General features: G+C 29.1%; 2 protein-coding genes and 1 long non-coding RNA gene across 6 annotated transcripts in view; 2 read left to right on the top strand and 1 right to left on the bottom strand.

Moving 5' to 3' along the window:
* Positions 1-1,944: 1,944 nt before the first annotated feature.
* Positions 1,945-6,500, top strand: LOC132941388 (synaptobrevin homolog YKT6). Its single transcript, XM_061009423.1, has 4 exons — positions 1,945-2,134; positions 2,196-2,296; positions 3,209-3,379; positions 4,738-6,500. Exons 1-4 carry the CDS (start codon positions 1,945-1,947, stop codon positions 4,870-4,872), a joined length of 597 nt encoding a protein of 198 aa, XP_060865406.1. The 3' UTR covers positions 4,873-6,500.
* Positions 1,951-9,370, bottom strand: LOC132941389 (uncharacterized). 2 transcript variants are annotated; one of them, XR_009664159.1, is made up of 2 exons: positions 8,764-9,370; positions 1,951-2,119 (listed from the first exon to the last, which is right to left on the bottom strand). It is a non-coding gene; the product is annotated as an uncharacterized LOC132941389 (long non-coding RNA). The 2 variants fall into 2 exon arrangements; XR_009664158.1 differs by having other exon boundaries at positions 8,823-9,370.
* A 13,180-nt stretch (positions 9,371-22,550) lies between these two features.
* Positions 22,551-23,666, top strand: part of LOC132941105 (aquaporin-like) — a 43,324-nt gene continuing 42,208 nt past the window's right edge. The window contains exons 1-2 of one of the 3 annotated variants that reach the window (XM_061008991.1): positions 22,551-22,842; positions 23,345-23,449. In XM_061008991.1, the coding sequence (XP_060864974.1) occupies positions 23,372-23,449 (78 nt within the window). In that variant the 5' untranslated portion in view covers positions 22,551-22,842; positions 23,345-23,371. Of the gene's footprint in view, positions 23,450-23,666 lie in introns of all 3 variants that reach the window. The other 2 variants (XM_061008992.1, XM_061008990.1) reach the window with 2 other exon arrangements.

Genomic DNA, 23,666 nt, shown 5'->3' with positions numbered 1-23,666 from the left:
ACTTGAACATTTCGCTGAATGTTTATATTAGCATTTTCTATACACGATAAAATTTTGAAAATAATATGACTCTTTTGGAGCTGTTTACGGACAGTCAGTTTTCAACTTTTTTAGTTTTTTTTCTATAAATATCAATAAAATTTTATTTGTTGGGTAGAAAAGCGTGAAAATTTAATGCGAGGCTCCTGATATATTGTTACAATAGCAGTTGAAAAATATTAAAAATACATAGGCACAATTTTTTTTTATTAGAATTTAAAGTACAAATTTTGACAAAATTTATTAAATTTAAAATTTAATAATTATTTTGTAGTTAAAAATTTATAAAATATTCAACTTTTGTAAGTAAGGATTGAAAATTTAAAACAAGGTTCCACGTAAATAAGTAAATATATAAATTACTTTATTCACAATAATATCATCAAATATACTTAGTAATATCATAGGCTGACTGACCGTTTTCGCTCAGAATCGTTTTTCTTATATACAATGATATTATATCATTGAATTCAAATTTAACACCATCCATTACAGTGACCCACTTGTAACCTACTGTACATCAGAGCGACCTCCACTTACCAACCTTTTTTTTATTAGTCGTAAGCTCGGCTACTGAGGCCATTATAGCTTGTAGGATAGTAATACTGTAGGGTTTTTGGGACGGTAGGGAACGGTCGGAGGAATACGTTTTTTTGTTTGGTAGAATTTTCGAGTGGTCACTCTTAGGTATCTGCCATGCCCGTGTCCCGGATGGCGGCCTTTCTCTCCAGACACCGTGACTGCCGAAGAGAAATGCCGCCCGTGACCGAGTTTCGAACCGGCGACGGTGCGCGTCGCAACCAACGCCCTAGTCCGCTCGGTCACTCCGTCCCCCCACACATTACTGTAGAGCCTATAGGTACATTTATCGCTACGCTCAGAATCTAAAATCTACTACAGACGACGGACCACAATCTGACTTTCCAATCATCAAAATATAAATATAAATAAATGTTACAATTAATAATGTGGGGATATATTTATATGGATATACTACCATTTGTGGTTGAACAATATTGCAGGTGCTAGGTGCCTTAAACTTTTCAGCTTAGCATTAAAATTCAATGGAAATAGGTCCATCTTAAAACTAAAAAACAAGTAAAATATTATAGGTATATGGAAATGCCAGAAATAGGTCGCGTACCTATTCTCGTTAGTACCAAAGATTGAAAAAATTAACATTTTCGAAATTACCTGCCATTCACAAGAAGTGTCGATTCCAGTTTGAGGGGTCGCAATATACGCTGCTTCCAGGCCAGTAATCCTAGTCTTAATCCCAGTAAAATAAGACAAGTAGTAAATTACTCTTTATATTGAGTAATTATAACTTATAATCTGCATGACATTCGACGGTCGCATTAGTTGGATGCACTGTGAAAAAAATCCCCTCTCGTGGATAAACTGTTGATAGCCAATTATTATTATTGTGTCCTTGTTATCATGTAAAATAACTTCAAATTTCCAAATACCTACATAACATGTAGCTTCCACGACTGAAGAATATAGCATTCCTGCATAGTGCATTCACATAATATTTTCACATTTCACTTCGCCTATCCTAAGTTTTGTTTATTTGTTATCAACAATTAGTATTTTCTTAACCCATCGTAATATAATAATTGTATGATAGTTAAACCCATTTGATATTATTATCATTGTAAATAATACATAGTTTTGATTTTTTAAACACTACAATAAGATATTATATAATATTCAAGCCGTATTCTACGATTTTTGATTTAAATTAATTTTAAACAAAACAAGTTATTAATATTGTTTTAAGGAATTTATTGATCTTGGTAAATATTATTTTTACTTATTACATAATTCATTATACCTGTATGTAACTTTTTGATGTATCAGGAAACATTTTCATTGTACGATTTTTTTCTAACAGTCGCCAATATGGTGAAATTGTTTGCTATGAGTGTGTTGTACAAAGGACCTAATGATTCAACGCTATTGAAATCTGCATTTGAACTGCAGTCATTTGGTTACTTTCAACGTAAAAGTGTGCAGGAATTCATGGGATTTGTAACTAAAACCATAGTGGAACGTACAGCAAGTGCTGCTCGGCAATCTGTAAAGGAAAAAGGTTTGAATCAGTCAATCCTATTAACAAAATTATATAGATTATCAGTGTTAATTAATTTTAGAATATATGTGTCATGTTTATGTACGGGCGGATAATTTGGCTGGTGTTCTAATATCCGACGATGAATATCCTCATCGGGTTGCGCATACACTTCTAACAAAGGTAAACTCTTGATAAAATAAATAAGTTTTGTGACCACTTCGTGATACTCAAATGCAATATTGGGAAAATAGTCTTTTGTTGCTTTTAAATTGGTGGTTGATATGGTATGATATTATATTATATATCATGTGTTTGCGAAAACTGTTTACACCACAACTCAGTTACCGGTACATTACTCAGTACCCTATACATATTTTAGAATTCTGTCTGCAGGAGATAAATGATCTAATAGTCAAGTTTCATGTCTCTCAAACAGAATTAAAAAAAATTTATAGGGTACTGAGAAATATGGGTAACTTAATAATACAGTGTATCATGTTCTTGCGGACACACGGTATATTAAAATATAAGCTGAAAAAAAGACGTGACTAAACATAATTAAATTTGTTGTATCTATTTATTTTATCATGGGTAAACTTAATTTGAGTATTATACACTTATCACCTATAGACTTAAAAATACAAAAATGTAGGAAATTTCTTATATGATCTTTATGTTAAAAAATATTTCAAATATGTAGTCTTAAATTCTTACTTCACTTTTAATGTTAAGTTAAATTAATGAAGGTATTAATTAAAAAAATTGGCATTAATGGTATTTAATAATAAGTACTTAAATAATTTATAAATAAATGAATAAAGTTTTCAATTCTTTTTATTCAATAGGTATTTTTAAGTTAAAAATTATAATTGGAATTATTGAATAATTATATATTATTTTTGAGCTATAATCATTAAATGTTTGCAAATTTTTTAGTTTTTACTTAAATTTACTTTATCTGAAATTAACAAAAGTTGCTTGTGAGTTATACTGTAGGTTCTGACTACTGTAAATGAATCACACTTTTAAAGTGAAAATGTATCACTTAATTTATTACCTTACTAATTATATGTATTATTTTTTTTAATTTAGGCATTAGATGAATTTTCTGCAAAAGTTCCATCTCATAGTTGGCCAAAACTCAACGAAACACAGGTTACATTCAATGAACTAAATGCTATGTTAGCCAAGTATCAAAATCCCAAAGAGGCTGATGCTATGACAAAAATTCAACAAGATTTAGATGACACAAAAATTATTTTGGTAAGTTTTTATTTTTAATACTTACTACTTTACTTAACATTTTCATTAGTTTTGAGGGTACTTTTCCATTATCCCGACTACTGCCCGATGCTGCGACTACCGTAACTACTCAATTCCATTATCTCGACTACTAGCCAGACTTTATAGTTCCCCGTAACAACATGGTTACCCTGTAACAAACTTGAGGTGGTGTTGAATAGCAAGACTAGGGATATTTTTGTATTTTTTGTCTGAGCGCTACGCAGAGAGCGAGTGGCCACGTGGGCATCACTGTAAATAATTTATGATATTAAAAGTTTAATTTTAATTTTATTTTTTAAAATTATTTTTAAGTTTAATTTTTCAAAAGAAAGGTGACTTTCAAGATCTTGGACAAAAAAAATTAAAATTTGATTCATCATTACTTGTGATTAAATAAAATTATTTTGCCTACATATTGAATGTGTTACTGTGTAAGTGCCAAAGTAATATGTAGAATAAATTGTAGTGTCGCGCAATATGTGACATACTTTTACGAAATGTCGAAGCATTGTTATTTAAGGTTATAAAGATAACCAAAGAAAAGAGATTAAATCATATCTATCAAAGATCATAAGCCCATGTAAAAACCGGCCTGCTGCAAGTAGACCACATCATATAACAGATGACCGGTAGAACGCTTTTGTGGGTAGATAGCATACTATAATATGCAGCCGAAAAAGTATTCATTCTTACTTTGCAATCCTATAAATTATTTATTTGGCCCTTTGTACCATCCTTTATAATCTGTGACATTCCTCATAATAATGTAAATAAAAATAATTTTGATCTATTTAAAGTTTACCCTTTTTATCTTTACTTAATAGTTAATTATTTTAACCCGCCTATATCACACTATGGACCCTACTTTTTTTTAAATCTTGAATAAAACATATACATTTTACATAATTTTAATCATTGATTTTTTTATTACTTAAATTTTAAATTGTAAAAATTGTATGAAATAATTATTTGTTTTAATAAAAGTGAATGATCCAATTTTTTTTATTCTTGAAAAATATAACACCGTTGAAAGAACCGCTATCCAACTAGGTAATGACTTAATATTATATTATACTAGCGTGACTAACGTTGGGTTAATGTCTTCTCAATGTCATATGACCTATATAATCTATCTTCCCAATAATACACTTTTATTCTTTCTAGCTTACTTTTTATCTTTTTTACTGTACAGGCGTTAGTTTCTAAATTAGTTCTTTGATATATTTTATGAACTGGCCTCTTCATTTTATCAATTTGCCGACACTTATAATATTGTACCTAAAAATATCTAAAAAAAATATTTTAATATTAAATAATAATTTCTAAAACTATTTTAGCATAGTACAATTGAAGCCGTTTTGGAACGTGGAGAAAAACTAGATGACCTGGTTGCCAAATCCGAAGGTTTAAGTATGCAGTCCAAAGCATTTTACAAAACTGCCAAGAAAACAAATGCTTGTTGTCGAATGTAATAAATTTTATTTTTACCACCAATATGACGACTGGTTTTAAGTATAAATAATTTTTTACTCAGTTCGTCAAGAAAAATGTGACTACTTATAAGGATATAAAAAACCAATATTAAGGCTTATTTATTATTACATTCCGATCCCTTCCCAATTTATATTTTATATTATAATAATCGGAGAAAAAGTGTATTCATTACGTTTTATCCATATTTGGGGACATGATCAATATTTTATAATAAACTGGATATAAAATATATATTTTAACAGAAAAAAAAACGATGAATTGAATTTTAATTTTTAATTTTTTCTTGAAATGAAAATCATTTTTATTTATTATTCTATTTTAGGAAATAGCAGATCCTGCTTCATTAATCTGATTCAATTAGTTTAGCCATAAATACAATTAAACTAATGTATTTTCTTAAATAAAGTTCAAAATATATTAAATTATTAATTAAATATACTGATAATCTTTAGTCTTATTATATACATTTCGCATATTTATCTTATTTCTGTATCTGCCTTTTTTAGAAAATGTATAAGGAATGATTTAAGTTTTAAATTATATTACAATTATCCATGACATTCTTTGGTAAATTATTGTTTTGTTACATACAAATTTATATTTCAATGGCCTTATAAATTTTCTCGTGATCGAACTAAAGCATAATAGCTTTTATTACTCCTAGAGTAGTAGGATATTGTAGTATAAGGAAAACCAAATATTGAAACAACACTGAATTAAATTTATAGTCAATTGTTTCTGACGTCCATCTAAATATGAGAAATAGGATAAGAATAATTTTAAAATTTAACTTGATTTTATCTTTTGCATTGTCATAGTATAATTCTTACCAGTTTCTACCATTTATAATTGAAGAATATACATTTACATTTAGTGAAGAATCAAGAAACTGTTAAAGCTGAAATTTTTTCGTTTATAATATTTTATTGTTATTACAAAAACAATTATTCAACTAATTTATAGTTAGCTAATTGTTTAGTCTTTTAAATTACTAGAGTTATATTTATTAATGTCTTTTATTTAATAATTTTGTGTTAAAATCCTTCAATCCATAAAGCAATTCTATTATTCTTTTATGTACAACTTGACAGTGATGTATATAGGAAAAGACTCTGGGCCATGGCCCATTGAGATATTGCAGGTTCCACTAAAAAAATATAAACGTCAATCATAGTCCCCCAGCCCCAAACATTTAATTGGCTCATAGTGAAAATAATTCTTACATACGCCACTAAAATGTGTTTGGATATTAAATATTGTGATATTTTTGTCAGTTAAATTTTAACAAAACGTTGTTTTTTTTTTTACAATAGAACGGTTTTGTTCCTTATATAGGTATACTTTCTAATACGCCCAAATTAAAACTAAATGTGGATTTTTAACAAAATTAATTTTTATGTATTGTAATTATATATTTAATTTCTTTATTCAATTTTAATGTTTTGTAAAATAGTTTGTTATCTATGAAGTTAGTAGTTATTATAATTAATATTATGCTAAATATTATGTAATGTATTAATCATAGCCTTTTATTGTTATATTTTGTGGTTTATCCAAATATATTTAATATAATAATAACATATTGGCAATTTGCCTAACATTAACATTGGCTTTGGTTTTAAATTATACAATTTCTATACTTTTTAGATTAATTTGTATGTCTTTATTCTTATATTAATTTAGGCAAACGATGGGCGTTTTATTTCATTATTTCTAAGCAAATATTTAATTTATAGTTGATCAATACTAAAATGTTTTGATCTATAATAATGTGTAAGTGATAATTGATAAATACTTATATTATATTGATGATATAATAGAACTATGATTATTGGATCATAGTAATAATAAAATATTATTATCATGAAAAAATAGATTTTTAAATAAGTTTAATAATACATCAATGTTTCCCTTCCCAAATGTATTAAACTAGTTAAATAATTAAACCAATATCTACTAATTAAGTTAGTCATTGAATTATTTAAAAAAATATAATATGTACAACTAAAAATATTTTTTAATTACAGTTAGTTACTTCTAATTTCTAAATTTAAAATCAATATTATATTATATTAAATACCTAGCCTAAATGGGTATATACCATATTACCATGCTATACCTAGACTCTGAATAATATTATATATTTTATAATTAATTATGTAAAGTCAAATAACTAAAATTGGTTTTGTTACATTTTCAATAATAGTGAAGTTTTTTAATCACCCTCCACCCATTAAAAGTTAAACGACACTGTATTAACTTCTACATATTATATTTAAATTAAACAATAATCATCTTAGTTCCAACTTTCTAGTTAAGAGGACCCTACACCCGCATTTGTTGTCTCCGTCTTACAAATGCACAACATAGCAAAAACTGTTTTGCGCGGGACAACTATGCTTCCTCTGTATTTATAGTAGAATTACCAAAATTCTACAACGCATAGGGGACCTTCATCATAGAGTTTTTATTATTTGGATAAAATAAATACAATTAAAGTTATCAGTTTGAGAACATTAGGTTTTTTTTTTGGTTAATTATTAAAAATTATTTGTAAGTGCTATCAAAAAAATAAAAACGCTACGTCACAGATAAAGTTCATCCCTATGCTTTGTGGAATTTTGGTAATTTTACTATAAATACAGAGGGAGCATAATTGTCCCGCGAAAAACAGTTTTTGCTATATTGTGCATTTGTAAGATGGAGACAACACATGCGGGTCCTCTTAAGTTAATAAAGCTTACTAATACTTTTGGATCATATATTTTGATATGAAAATATAGGTATCTAATATATAAAAATAGATGTTTGTTTGTTCGTCCTCTATAGACTCAATAACTACTGGACTGTTTTCAATAAAAGTTATATCAATCGATTTCTTGGGGTTTGGGACTCACAGAAGGTTTGTAGTTTAGTTTTTCAACCCTTAAAGGGTAGTTCATACATAAGTTTTGTTTTGGAATCCAAAATTTGGATCGTTATATAACATAGGTGTACGTTATCAGATTAAGAAGTTTTAATTTTGCATTTATTTTAATTTTTTTAGAGCAGTTTTGGAGTTTTTGAACGCAAAATTTGAAATTTAATTTTAAGATTTTTATACAAATTTAAGAAACAATAAAGTACGTTCTTGTATTATATTATGATGTGAATGTCAAACCCTAGATTACGAGTAGTGGCATAAAGGTAGGTAGTCTACAGCAATAAAATCGACGTGCGACGATTTATGTAAATATCGTTCAGTATGAGTTTTAGAAATATGTTTGAATTTATTTTCTATACTTTTTTCTTTATTATTTTAGTTGATTGATAAAAAATAACTAAAATAAAATGTTCGACGTCGAAATATTTGTTTTCCAGATTAAATAAGTCCAAAACGATCAATTCTGTTTCTAAAACTTTTTTATAGTTCTTTAAAATTTCCCAAAATAAAAATAATTTGGCTATTTCAGGATAATACTAATGAGATAATACTTCAGAAGCTATCATCATGATATGCTTCTGAGGTATAATATTAAATAATAATATAATTGTGTATATTTATAAGTATAATAAATAGCTATTACATGTATCTTATTAAAACATGGTGGAAAGAAATCTATAAAAAGGATGCATTTAACATCTTTTCTAGCTTCATATATGTTTTTGCGGGTTAAAAGCTATCAAAATCTGTATTCGTCTGAGGCGTTGGAGGACGCCCGTACCTATTCAAATTTCAAACAGTAGGTATAAGTAGGTACATTTAAATAATGTCATTTTGAGATTGCTGGTGATTTAATCAAAAGTCCGACTTCATTTGAAAATCTAAGAACGGTCGACGGCGTAGAATGCCAGATCTAACTACAAAGCTTGCCAAAAACTTAACTTACTTGAAAATTACCAACATTGGGAATTTACATTGATGAACGCCTCTGCAGCAGTTACCTACCTGCAACAGTACGAACGTCGAACATTATTCGCTATTATCTTGACTTTATGTTCTCCATCCAACTATATAAAGATCAGAGGGAAAAATTACGGTATTACTATTGAGTGAAGTCATATTGCGCCGTATTCGTAGTTAAGTACATATAAGTACCTGTTAGGCGTTAGCAACGATAATACATTAATACCGTTACATTTTCGGATCTTCAATGATTTGAAAATATTAATCTAATCGTCACTGGGGATTAATTATTGTTTGTTATAATCATAATATTAAAATAATTATGTTTAATTATGATATAATGTGACATTTGCGGTCACTCATTTTTTTTGCTATAAATTCAGTTTGGTTCTCTCTTGCCGTTTTTATTTTTTTTTATCTTAATTTATGTAACTCAACGAGTTAAACGATGATGTAATTATAATTTGTCACTCACACTTATTTTTTTATCTTTCACATCATATTTATTTTATGTTATAATAAATACCTAATAATTATGTCAACTGTATTAACATCAACCAGAGTAAACGATATTCTAATAACTATTATTTTAATAACGTATTTATTGACTGATGTAATTTCTTGTTTGTATTAAACCTAATGAAGTATGAATACTGAATAGTAATATTTATTATACAATTTAAAGCTGTCTACGATATTGTTGATGTTGTTATTTGTTATTGCGATGTCCCAGTCATATTCGTTATAATAGTATATAGTAGGTACTAAAATTTAAGTAATATCTATAGGTACAAGGTGATTCTTTTAACAGTTGAATAATACCTACCCACCTACCTCTCAAAATGTAACCACGCCGTCGATACCACAGGGGGGGGGGGGGGGTGAATTAAATTTTGGGGGTCCTTTAGCATCCCAAAGCACTCCTAGTTGCCTTATATGATCGAAATACCGAAAATAGTACTGATTTTGAGCTATTTATAAATAAACATGGATTTAAAGATCAAAGCAAGTGTTATGTTTTGACAAATTTATCACCTAAATCTATATGGCTATATAGGTAATATTATATTTTTATAATAGGTATCCTATACAATATTATAAAAATATATTTTGAAGATATTAATATATTTATATTATTATTATATATTATATATACGTTGCATACACATTTAGTTTAACAGTATATAACCTAAAGCAGTAGACAAACAATAAAATATTGCAAAATACAAATATCATGTAAGATATTAGATAGGCAGGTCAAATTATTAGATAGATAACCTATAGGAAGGTACAAGGTAGGTATTTTACATTTGGATACAGAACGTTGAATATACACTTGCTGTAATACTGTATAGACGTAAAGTGTATACCTACGTACCTATAATATGACTTATGTGAGTTGTAAGTAATACAAGCTTATAAAAGAATCTTGAAGGTATAATAATATTAAATTATTACTCAATTCTTATAGATCTCTATTATTCTGGTATTCTGAAAATTGTTTTTTAAGCCATCCACATGATCCATTATACGACCATAATTTCACATATTTATTAGAATAATATAGAAATAGATGACATTTTCTTGAAAATTATGCGAACATTAGTAAAAAAGGACAATATGGGAAAAAAGTAACTTAAAATCATTGTAATTATAATGATCCGAAACGCATTTATATTTTATATATACCTACCTATATTATAAAATTATCTTTCTATCATATTCCCCACAAAAAAAAAACATTTGCTACAAAACCTGAGTACTGTACAGATCAGTAATATAAACTATCAAACGTATTATTTGTTTGTGATACTAAATGTAAAAAGAACCTTCTTCTAGATTCCTTCTCATAGATGAGTATTTTTTAACTCTGTACCTACTCAACAGTCATGATGTAAATTATGGATGAAATTGTGTAGGCACCTATTATACACATTATAATACAACAATAATGTATAGGTATTATATATTTTTTAATATTTAAAAGGCAATCAAATCATTATGAAATTATATTAATGTGTGCTTTTATATAGGTCATATTATACTCATATTATTAATCTTAAGACTATGACTAATAAATAACAATACAATTTAAATAAAAACCGATTCGATCTGTTCACATGCCATTATGAAGTAAAATATTATGATAGGTAATTATAATTATTGCCTCCTTTCTCACTTAAAATATATAGTTACAATTACTATCGTAATATATATTAAAGAACTATATAAACATATAGTTGAAATGAAACAACTTTAATTGCAGTTTAATACATTTAAAAACTAATAAATATACACCTTAATATCTACATGGGGTTTTTGGGTATATTATACATAATGGGTCAAAATCTATCTAATTATTTAGAAGTTGTAAATAGGTGCAATACAGTGCAGCGGTGGTGTAGTGCCGTATACCGTATACGTCATTCCGATTTCCAATCGTTTATTAATGAACAAATTGTTTTTTTTTAGTGATCAGATGTAATATACAATCTGTTACCCGTGGCTTCTATAAGTTATAAACTTATATTTTAATACTCTTACAGTCTTACGACCCATTTGGAATCCCAAATAATATATACGTTTGTCGTTTGCAAAATTTGGTGTCAATTGCGGTAAACAAAAAACTATATGGATTTGCCATATGCACATGCGTTATTTTAAATGATAATCTAATTATCTAATTAAATAATTAATTAATTAACGATAGAATGAGTCATTTTAAATGATAGATTTAATGAATAAATTAGGTAATGATAGAATTCGGGTCATTATACTCATTTAGATATAGGTAACCGGTTTAATAATATCTGTATATCTGTATTAGCCGAGTAACCGACTATAACTCTATCGTTTCTGTTTTTCTTCAGTTAAAGTATTCTCAGTAATTGATTTTCATCAAAATCGATCGAACAGTTTTTTAGTACTTAGACCTACCCATATAAACTGCAACTATACACTTTCCCTCTATTATACAAGGTTATTTTTTAAGTATGTTTGCCCTATTTTTATGCTTAAATTATATTCAAATTCTGATTTTTGGAATATTTAAACACTTTTTACACTTGAAGACCATTTATTACATTTTTCGTATCACTGAAGGATGATTCTGTGACAGTACAAACTTGTTTTTCAAATAGGATCCACCGTTTCAAAATTCGACATATCAACGAGGCGTGAGAAGTTTTCCTGTGAAACCATTTTTGTTGATATAATACACCGTATTTAACTCAAGATTCCGTAGGAATCGGACAGTAGATTAATGGTAAAGTATTATAATTAAGTTAACAATACTAAAATATAAAATATAATTTTCAAATTTTATAGAATTGCAGAAAATTGGAAAAACCGGCACTGACAACATTAATTAATTTGAGTTTTTTTTTCGAAGCTGACAGTTGTTTAGAGTTGTATCGTGTATCTACTTCAAATTTTTGAAAACAATTTTGATAAATTTGAAAATTGTACAGACGATAAGAACAACTTTGTTCCAAATCAATGATAATTAGGATGAACATAGAACTATTTTTTACACACTGTAATCTGTAATGTAGCCATAACTTGATGATTTACCGGGAATTGGGCCATAATTAACCATTTTTCAAAAAGGATAGCGGTTACTGGACCAGTTTTTAACCATTTGTGAACTTCCTTTTACTGGTCAAGGACTAGTTGTATTTGGCTCATTACCAATAAAAATTATAATAATATTAAATAATTTTTTTTTAATTTAATAAATTCAGGGCTTTGTTGAATGAAGAAATATGTGTCTTATATTAAATTAAATTAATTTAGGTGATAAGTATATCTGTATTGTCCAATTACCGGTACCCTTTTAAACATTTCATATTTTTGTTATATAATATCCGGGTAATAGAATATAAAAATATTTTGTATTATACGAAGCAGATAGATAAAATGTGGCCTAATTGTCGTCCACCCGATTGTCCGAACAAAAGTTAATTGACGTTCTAATCCAAGATTCCTTTACTTACCTATATTATTATGTTCATATTTTATGGGCTATAAAACAAACAAATTTTATTATTATTATTATCGATAAAAAAAGTAATATGTTTATGTCAGATATTGAAATTGTGTAGTGCGTATACACCTGCAGCCTATTTCTCATTTTATGCACACCTATTTATTATTGACTGTATTATGTAATTTGTTTTTAAACATGACATGACGTGACAATTTACATGTACTAATCACGTAGATATACTGTGACACAGTACCTACACCGGTCTACACATGATAATATAATCTGCACAAAGTTTATAATATTTTACTGTTTAGCACGCGTTAATGATAATAAAATATAGTAATTGCGCTGTTTTGAGTAAAAAAAAAACCTTAAATATCAGCTCTTTTTTTAGGTATTTCTGAATAGAGTACCTACTTATTGGTATACGCAACCTCGCATGTCTCAACTTTTGTCAATACTCAATCATCAGTCAATTATAAAGAGTGAAGACCTAAAGTTAATACAATAAAACTGATTAGATATAAACTCGATTAAAATGTCTAGCTCTTTCCAAAAATTCTTTCTACTTGTATGATTCCACAAAAAAAAAAAACAGTTATTATAAATGTTTAATGTAAAATAAATTTGCAGCTAAATCAATACCTGTTGGTAAAATGCATATATTTTTTAATGTAAATTTAAAAACATAGGTAATAACTAATAAATTTCCTCGATCCATGAAACTCGAATAAGAAACCTTTCTTACTTAGATTTGATTAGACCTTGAATTTACATCATCCTTAATAAAATATGATTGTGCAATATATAGTGTCCTTTGCTTGCAGTAAATGGTAAATTTATTATTTATATTATGTTGTCTCTATCTGACAAACGCGTATAACGCTGCATTTTTTAATTCATCATCAGAACCAATTTCGTGCCGTTATGATTGATATTAGAATAAATTGACCTTTCATGAAACTTAAAGATAAGAACATTATCTATGTTTGTACGTTGGGTTTTTACAATATTTTAAAATGTTTAAACGAGTTACGAGAATGTAAAATATTGCAATATAAAAATATTCATAATTAGCTTAGAAATTAAAATAAAGTATAAAAACAATGTAAAAACATAGATAATGTTCAAAATTCTTTCTTTTGAGGTTGATAATAATTCACTCTATACCTACCTATATTGAAGCTAACAGCATAAAATTAGTTCAGGGTTCTGCCGAACGTTTGGATGTGCTTCTCTTAATAAAAATATATTAATGTTAATAAAATTATCCAATTATAATTATTTTACAAATATGAATTTAACAAGCTTATATAAAATATACGTACTCAATATTATATATTTATATGCAATTCAAAGAATAAAATTAACGTATAATAATTATAGGTCAACTATGTTAATTCATGGACGTCGGGTTTTTAAGATGTCATGTAAACGAGTGATTTGCCTTTTTTTATTTTAACTATAGACATAATCATATGCTTTTGTATTAGACCTTTTACCCTATGTCCAACTCAATTTCTACACTTAAAACTTTTAAAGTTTAAATGATTGTACCAACATATTATTATATGTTAAAGTTGTATATCAGAAACTATAACACCTTCTACAAAACGGTAGAGGAGATCCCGACTCTTAAAAATGAGGAGGAGATGGTCCGACAGGCAGCCGAGACTATAGCGGACTAACAGAAATGAAACTGCTAAATCAAACACCAGCGGACAAATAAATGACAGTGCAGTCTTGTTGGCAACCAGTAAGTCGAGAACACGGAGAACGAGACTTTGAGACCGGCGGGCGGGAAGCTGGGTTGGGAATATTAATGAGGATGACAAAAACCCACAAAAATCCACCTTAAGCATTTTATATCTTTACCGGAAAAAAAAGGACGTAGGCAAGTAATAAACCATGATAAATTATACAAATTAATGGGTATTTTATTTTTACCTACGAGTACTTGTGCTTATAATTCAATCATTATTAGTAAATATATATAAAAAGACAATATTATAATATGAATATATTTTTATAAACTTAACGATTCGTATTAGGTAAACAATGTTAAGTATGTATAATGCTTATGTGTACTCTGTACATTGTACAATACTACAATACCTTATACCTATAGTACCTATGGACGTACATAAAGATGCCCCCCCCCAAAAAAAAAAAAACTTATTTTTGATTCAACGGCTGAGGGGGGTGTTTACAAATTCGGGTATTGAATTTACAATTATGTACAGTTGTTTGCAATAATTTTGAACATTTTTGCAAAAAGTCGGAGGGCTATCTTCGTGTACGTTACCTATGCGGTGTACAAACTACAAAAAGAAAAGAAATCATTTGACATTTTAATTAAAATATTCAATACTGAATGTGGAGAGGAGGTGGAAAGTATATCTTATGCTATTTTCTATTTTGCTTACGTGACAATTTATCCCAATACTGATTAAATTAATACGATCGATTGACAATATAATTTTTTAAGGTGAATTATTAGTAAGTACAAAGTTTGTAGAAATTAAACTTAGACTTGTCTGATGGTTGTTTTAAGACTAAATTAAATTGTAAATTTAAATAATTCATGTATTAAAGGAAACTGAAATGGTTTAATTGAAGAAGTTAGTTATTTATTAAAAAGCTTAGATATTTCTAATCCAAAGAGAATGTAATAAAGTATTTTAAAATTGTAATGTGTACTATTTTGTATTCATAAAGATTACATTTTAGGAATAATAATTGATGATTTATAATAAAATTGTTCTGAGATTGTGGTATACATACTACATACACAATATAATCAGTTTAGAGATTTGGACGACTGAACGAGTAGTTTATCTTGTCACGTCTAAAATCTAAGGTCAACAGCATAACTATAAATGTGCATACAGCAGTAAGTTAAATTTATAAATTTTTTCACCACTATGGTTGACATTTCTTCACAATGCATATTTAATTAAATTATGAAAGCGAGTACCTCATTTTACGCAAAATTTAAGTGAATAGAATTTACATAGTATCCTGAAACACGTTTTGTTTAATGTTTCAGTTTGGTTTTTGGAGTGAGTCCATTTCCGTATCTTCCCATATAATAATAACACAATAATTCAAATGTGTCCTTCTTTTCCTTTACAAGTCTTTTTACGTCGTTTTTTTTTTAATTTCTTGTTTGGCCCGATTTATAAACGCGTAATCATCACTGGTCATAAATATAATAATTGAAGTCGTATTAGACCAAGTGTTTATTCATTAAATCGGTTGAAAGTACCTATGTATAAGTGCCTACTTATGTGTTTTGTACAGGCCGTCATACATACTAGTAATATTTTATTAAATAATAAAACAATAAAATTACTAATAACTAATTAATACACTACGCACAGAAATTTGTAACTGAACTTAATGAAATTTTATTTTGTTACATATTATACATTATTATACGACAAACTAGGTGTTAGCTGTTACTACAGCGTATTAGGAAACGAATATTGCAATCAACTGATTTTATTGAAATCCGTTTAAAAGTAATGTCGCTTATAGGTGTGTTGTGTGTACCCTTAGATTATATAACTTATTTTTCTGTTAAGTGATTGAAGAAAAAAAAACGAACAAAACAATAATTTGATTTTACTTGTTACATAGTTTATTTAATTTTTACTCACAAACCTAAATGAGTGGATCATATTAGTTTGAGAAACGTTATTGATAAACGAAAGGACAAGCTTAAACACTCATTCAAGTATAAAATTGAGCACCCTACTTTAACACGTGACGGTTGTTAACACTTATACATAAATGCTGGTTTACATGATTAACTCATTTTTATTGATGCATTTTTATTTGGAACTCAAAATTTGAGAATAATTTTTATATTATTCAATTTACATTTTCTATTAAGTGCAGATTTTGCACCCTTATTATGACTATGGCTATATCAGAAATCTTAGGCCAATTTTTATCAAATAATTTCCATGAATCTTCACGACTAAACCCAAAATTTACGTCAATCCCTCATCCTCGTCTTATAAATCTTTTTTCCGTAATCCCGCATCCCCCCATCCGAACAAAGAGTCTAATAATGCTAACTACGTGACAAATAATAGGAATTATATTTTAATGTTTTTTATTTTTGTTAATTTTTAGTGACCTAGTATAGGTATTTGTTATTTTATATTTCCCCTGAAATGACAATGTTTACGATGTTTAAATGTCTTGTGTATATAATTGTTACTTTATAGCTGAAATATAACCGCCTGAACGACTGACCTTGAATTGAGACTACACACTGCGTTTTTCACCGCATTTAATTAATAATTATAAAAATAATTTATGAGGTAGGTACCTACTTAAATACCGCGTTTCCTATATCATTCCTTCGTTTTTTTTTCAAGAATACCATTGAATTTCATTGTATGTTTTACGTAAAAATTTATAAAATTTGTGTCGAGTTAATAAACAAACAAGAAATATTGCCATATTAAATTAAACCACTTATTAATCCTCTAAAAACATCATTGTCTAACATCAAAATTTAAAAATCGTTAAACTGGTTAGTTGATAGTTGTGGACGTTTAGCAATATTTTTTTCAGATTCTCATAAATCCTTAAAACTTTTTGTTACTATAATGTAGCATTCTTTTTTGCGCTAATATTGGAGGTGTTACTTATAATAATATTATAATGTGTTATTGTGTTATTCTATGTAAATTCAGTGGCGCCGAAACCATCAGTCAAGGGTGTAGGAGATGGTCGCCAGTCGCCACGACGCCACCCTACTTTTAATGTGGTGGTCCCAGGGTGGGTTTCTTCCGAGACTTTAAATAATGGGGTTGATTATAACTCATAAATCATAATAATATATTAAATTATAAATGTTCTATCTCTTAGCCAATTATTTATAATTTATAACGATTGAAATCGTGTATTTTGTATGGTATATTGCTAATGTGCTATCCATTATAATACATACAGTATTTAAACCACGATAAAATATATTAATTTATCATATTTTATTTAATTGATCGAAGCTTAAATGTATTATATGCCTATAATAACAATTATAAGTTAAATGTTATTTAAACATTTATGTTATATTTAACAGTTGATAGAGTAACGTAACTAATATAGGTATATAATTATAGATGGTTCTTTTTTTTTTTGAAATACATTTTTTTGTTATATTCATTGTAAGATATTGCAGGTATTTGATAAGTATTGTATAATACTAGCATTTATTATTATTTTCGTTGAAAATTAATTGATACCTTAAAGTTGAAAGTTTAAGTTAAATATTGCCTTAAGCGCAACTAAGGAGGGGCAGGGAAGCCTACCCCCCCCCCCCCCCCCAAAAAAAAATAAATATTATTTATAGCTTTCTTAAGATAAATGTGTTTTTCTTATAGTTTTGTATAGAGCTACAAAATCCGAACTCCATTCATAAGATAATCACACATTTTGTTATTTTTACCCGTTTACCTGTTTAAAGTTCCGTATTTATATTTTGTTGTCAAGTTTTTAATTGACGTATTTCATCGTGGATATCTCTAATAACAGGCCGTATTCTTCAGTCAAAGTTAAAAGTATATTATGTAAGTAGCATCATGAGGACATAGCCCCCCTGAAATTTTGTTTAGCTCCCCCCTCTATATAAATTCATAACGTTACGCCTATGGTAGGTTGTAGCTAGGCACCTATAAATATGTATACCTTTTTAAAAACTTGGTAAATGGTAAATGATAATAGGTACATTAATACATCTGACTTAATATTTGTTAAGTGAAACTTGAAACTAGTTGTGAATGCTTTAATTAGTAATAATAAAATTAAAATTAAACTTATCGAATACAAATAATAATGTTTTATAATAAAAATAGGCAATAGCCAATAAATAAAGGAGGGAGGGGGAGGCAAAGCGCTCTATCATGTTACTTTTTAGGAAAATGTATTCGGAGCTTTTTCCTCCCCAAAATGTTTGGGCCGGTTGAGTGCATGCGCCACTGAATATTGCTGCAAAAAAATTGTAATTTCAATTAGTTTGAACCGTGAATAGCGTGTGTGCGAGTGTGGTAGAAAAATAGGCCCCATGAACAATATAAATTGGTCATGACACAATGGTTTAACCGGTCAGTGACGTGAACTATAATATTTTAACTAATAAAAGGTTCTCAGAATTCACATAGTAACAATAAAGTTATTAAGATATTTTTTATTTCACTAAGTTTTTGACCGAGACGGAGACTATTTGAAGATAAGCGCAGCAGCCATTTAAATGGATCACCTGTATAGTTTTCTTAGGCATTGAATTCAAATTTAACACCATCCATTACAGCGACCCACTTGTAATCTACTGTACAGCAGAGCGACACCTACTTGCCCACTTTTTTAAAGTTTATATTCTCAGAAATAATAGCCTACGATATCAAAATGATAAAAATATTGCCGTTTGCAGGTGGCTATATGATGCTATTTAAAAATCATATACATAGTAATAATAAATTTTATAATTTGTAAAAATTGTCCCAGTCTGGGTCGGTAGTATGTACAATGTACATTGTACATTATACCGGGTTGCATAAAAAAATTATTAATTATTTAATGGTTCAATAAAATCTAATGGACCAATCATGTTTAAGGGACATGTTTAATCGTGTTTGTGCGTCGACGAGATGATAATTTATGTTTTTTAGAAATCTGTCAGTCATATACTCAGTCACACGTCCATCTGCATTAAAGGACCTATTTCAAGCAGTCATCAAAAAATATAAATATATTCGCTAGACCATTATGCGATCAATTAATCGATGGCGACGACGGCACGAGTACACGACGATTACGAACGAATAAAAATGTACCCACGCACGAGATTATAATTAATTATTACCCAGTGAAGTTGTATGTTATTGTGGTCTTTTTAAATTGCATATATTATTATATATGTATAGAAAGCGATAGTTCTTGCAAACAGTCAACGGAACAAATGCCAATGCGTATATTATACACTATATATGTGAATAGAGCCGGTGAATTTTTCTCTGTTTTCTGCAATGTTAGGTATGTAGGTTGTATATAAGTATCTACTTATCGTATGTGCACACTTGCAACAGGGTTATTTTTTAAAACGCAATACATTTATTTGCTTAAGATAACTAATTTATTTTGAAAAAACACTAATAGTGTTTTCAGTACTTACCTAGCTATTAGTAGAACTAATTTACTAAAGAAAAAATAAGTGGAATAGTAGCTAGCAGGGGTCATGAGTCAATGAGTCACGACTTTTATCACCTGAACTTTATTTTCGCCGGCAGAGCTTTTGTAATAATTATCTTTGTACGGATATCAACTCGATTTACAAAAATAATATTTACAATAATGGCATATAATTTTTAACATTTAATAATTATTAAATATATATTATTAAATTAATAAATGCTACAACAAATTAAAAATATCATTATATGTTATAAATTTTGAATTTTACAGACTTGTAATAGCATGTGATATGCTGAAACATTTTAATTTTAATAAATAAAAAATTTTAATTTAAATTAAATTTTTTTAACTTAAATCTGAATCAATGAATCAACACTATCGCAATTAAAAAAATAAATATCAATATCGAGTAAAAAATGTTGATCTCGACACTGTTAGACTACTACAAGTTATGCTTCTTGTCGTCGTAAACTTAAAAAAGGTCTACTGGTGAAAATTATGGCATTCAAATTCATAGTACTCAGTCCATTGGCATTTCTGTGACCCTAGGCTGGTACGCGTTACGTATTTACGTATTTTTGCAAGCTATAAATTAATTTTGTTTATTACTCAACATTTTAACTACCTATACTTGAATATTAATAAATTTATTGTTTGATACTCTGATCACTAAAAACAGAAATCATTCTTGTCCAGTAAGTTGTCTCTTCACCTTCAAATAAACTTTTTTTAAATACCAATGTGGGGTATACCTAATTTTTTTAATTATTTAAATGACGACATATATTTTTAATTTCATAATTTCCTGAGAATTTAAATGTATTAAAATCGTTACATTCTAATAACCTATTCTAATCTTTTTATAGGAACAGGACTGATTATCAGGGAATAATTTGTCTGGCTTTGGTTAGCCGATAAAAGGACAACATTTCTTGGTATTATGTAATATTTTCATACGCACATAGTATGTACTTACCCATATGGCCTTTATATTAAGTAGCTTTTTAAATGGCAAATTAAATAAATTAATAAATAAATAAATAAAACTGGCACTCAGAAATCGGATAAACAGTATAGGCGTATGCCTACGACATAATTAAAAAACACGCGTGTATCAAATATCTGTTTGGTCTGATCTATAATGTAAACGGCGGTGGCCAACGACGACGAGTTCAACGAGCTCACATATTATTATTATTATTTATTATCGCTGGTCGTTTCACGTTTGTGGTTTCATATAATATAATAATAATAATATTCTTTTCGTCGCGGCCGGCCAAGTGACCGAACGAACCGGCGCATTCGTATACGCATTACATTATTTTGGCCGCGTTCCAAAGAAGATAAAAAAAAAAAAAAAAATAACAATCAACAACCCAGCACTTGATTGTGGTGTATATACAGAGCGAGCGAAATCTAAATTCGTATCGTATATCGCGTGTTTCCCATACGAATATTATAATATTATGCGTCGGTACAACAAGTGGTATCCATGATTAGGCACTAAAGATGTAAGGGCGAAATGAGTCGACCCTGAGGTATATAATGCATCTCACGCTATTCTACCTTGATAAAATAATAGTCATAACTATAGTATAATAAATATTTTCAAAGTTCAACGGTCCCCCCTCTACATATTGAACATAATGGTGCTGTAAATTAAAATAAACTAGCATACCTATAGCCAATCCATTCCTGACCGCAAGTAAAAAATATTATATTTTAATATTATATTCAACCGATATGAATTAATTCTGCAGGTACCCTAACAGATAACCATACTCCTTTAGATATAGATATAAGCATGTCTGGTCGTTTTTGTCTGGCTCTAAGATCGACTGTAAGTTATAACACGACATTCCGTCATAGGAGTACCATAGTTATATTGATGTGATCGGTGAATATATCCAAAGCGGACAAAGTTTTTCTATACGGAGTGATTTTTAGTTATTCCATATTTTCAATTTTGTAAAATATATGCTAGAAGTCTAGAACTTATGTGGGGGCTTAAAAATAACTTTGGTTTTATTACTAATTGTTGGTTCCAAGCATACCAATGCCGGATTGCACAGAACATTCAATGAATCAATAGTGAGCTAATAGTCCCTTAAACAAGATTTAGTGGCCCGTGATTGGTCCATTAAATTTTTAGTAAACCATTAAATTCAATAAATTGTTTATGCGACCCAGCACAAGTGTCACATATTATTATTTTAATACAATATGATTTGTATATAATAATAAAGACTGTAATATGTAACGTATTACCTTTGTCGTTATGTCTATACAATACTTAAAAAGTTGTTTGTGGGTGAAACAATTTTACTGATTATTCTCCAAAACGATTACTATCATAATTATTATCAATCTTACATCACTATAATAGTCGCGTAATATGCGGACGCGTGCGCGCGTCCCAGCCGACTAAACGAGTAGGGAAATATAAACGCACCGCATTATTACAACGATATATATTTATAACGATGGTGCCAAGCCACCTCGACCGCTTCTCACGGTATATAATATACATGCCGCAGCAGTAATCATATGATAGACGTCAAGCGGTACATCGTCGTCGTCCCGAGGATCCTACACGAGCCTTCCTCCTCGCCATCTCCCCTCGGCCCCACCACAGATCCTACCAAAATCCTCGCCAACGCCCCAGTGCGTACCACCCGTTGGACGAGACGACCCGGCGGCGCGACGGCGGTGGCCCCCAACACGGCGCACAATCCGTTCACTCGTATAAAAAACCATCGTGCACGCGTGTGGCGCGACAAATCCAAATCACTGTCCGACCCGCTGCCGGCAACATACGACGATAAATTGTAAATTACACTGTGTACGCGCTAAAGCCTATCACAGGTAATATTGTTGAAATATTATTAATTACTACAACTTGTGTCGTCCAATGCACTACCTAACGCGTCTCGTGTACCTATAATATTATGCCTACTGCAGCTATATCGGAATATCATATTATATTTTATGTTTAAATAAAAGTGCAACCCGCGATCGTTGCGCCTGCAGTTTATACATGCGTATATTATGCCCAGCGTAGAACATTATATAGTCATAATATCATTTGGTTATAGGTATTTATTTATCACGTTTGCTGTATAGTGTTTATTCGCACGCGTAAGAACACAACACCTGTATAAATTGTCGCCGCGATATTTTATATTTACATACGACGCCAGGCAGGTCACGACGACATATATAACATTATATTTTACACGCGTATACAGCCCGACGACGACGACAAATGAAAACAGTTGAATAAAGAAGAACACAATATTATAATAAAATATTATTTTGGCCGCAGTTGGCCGTTAATAATCGTGCGCTCCATCGTTTTTGCCGGCAGACTGTTGACATTCGTGGACCGGTGCAGATGACCCACACAGCGTTGGCGTCCAAAGAGGAAGAACACAGCGGCGATTGGATCGACCAAGACGTCGGTAATAATCAAGTGAGTATAAGTACTTAAGTACATCAATCATCTACTTGCATTTAAATTCAAAGCAATATTATGTCGGCGCTATATAATTGAATATTTTAACGTCCATCGCAACGTAAAGGTTATGACCTATAGACATCAAAGTATTAAATCTTTTTTTTTAAGCCAAAACCCTTACTTTTAACTTTTAATCTGTATTTCTTGTGCCAAACAAGAATTTACAGCAGTT

The sequence above is a fragment of the Metopolophium dirhodum genome, chromosome 3, assembly GCF_019925205.1.
Source record: "Metopolophium dirhodum isolate CAU chromosome 3, ASM1992520v1, whole genome shotgun sequence".
Taxonomy (NCBI): Eukaryota; Metazoa; Arthropoda; class Insecta; order Hemiptera; family Aphididae; genus Metopolophium; species Metopolophium dirhodum.
Note: the sequence above shows the minus strand (reverse complement) of the source record. Positions and strands in the feature narration are given on the sequence as shown.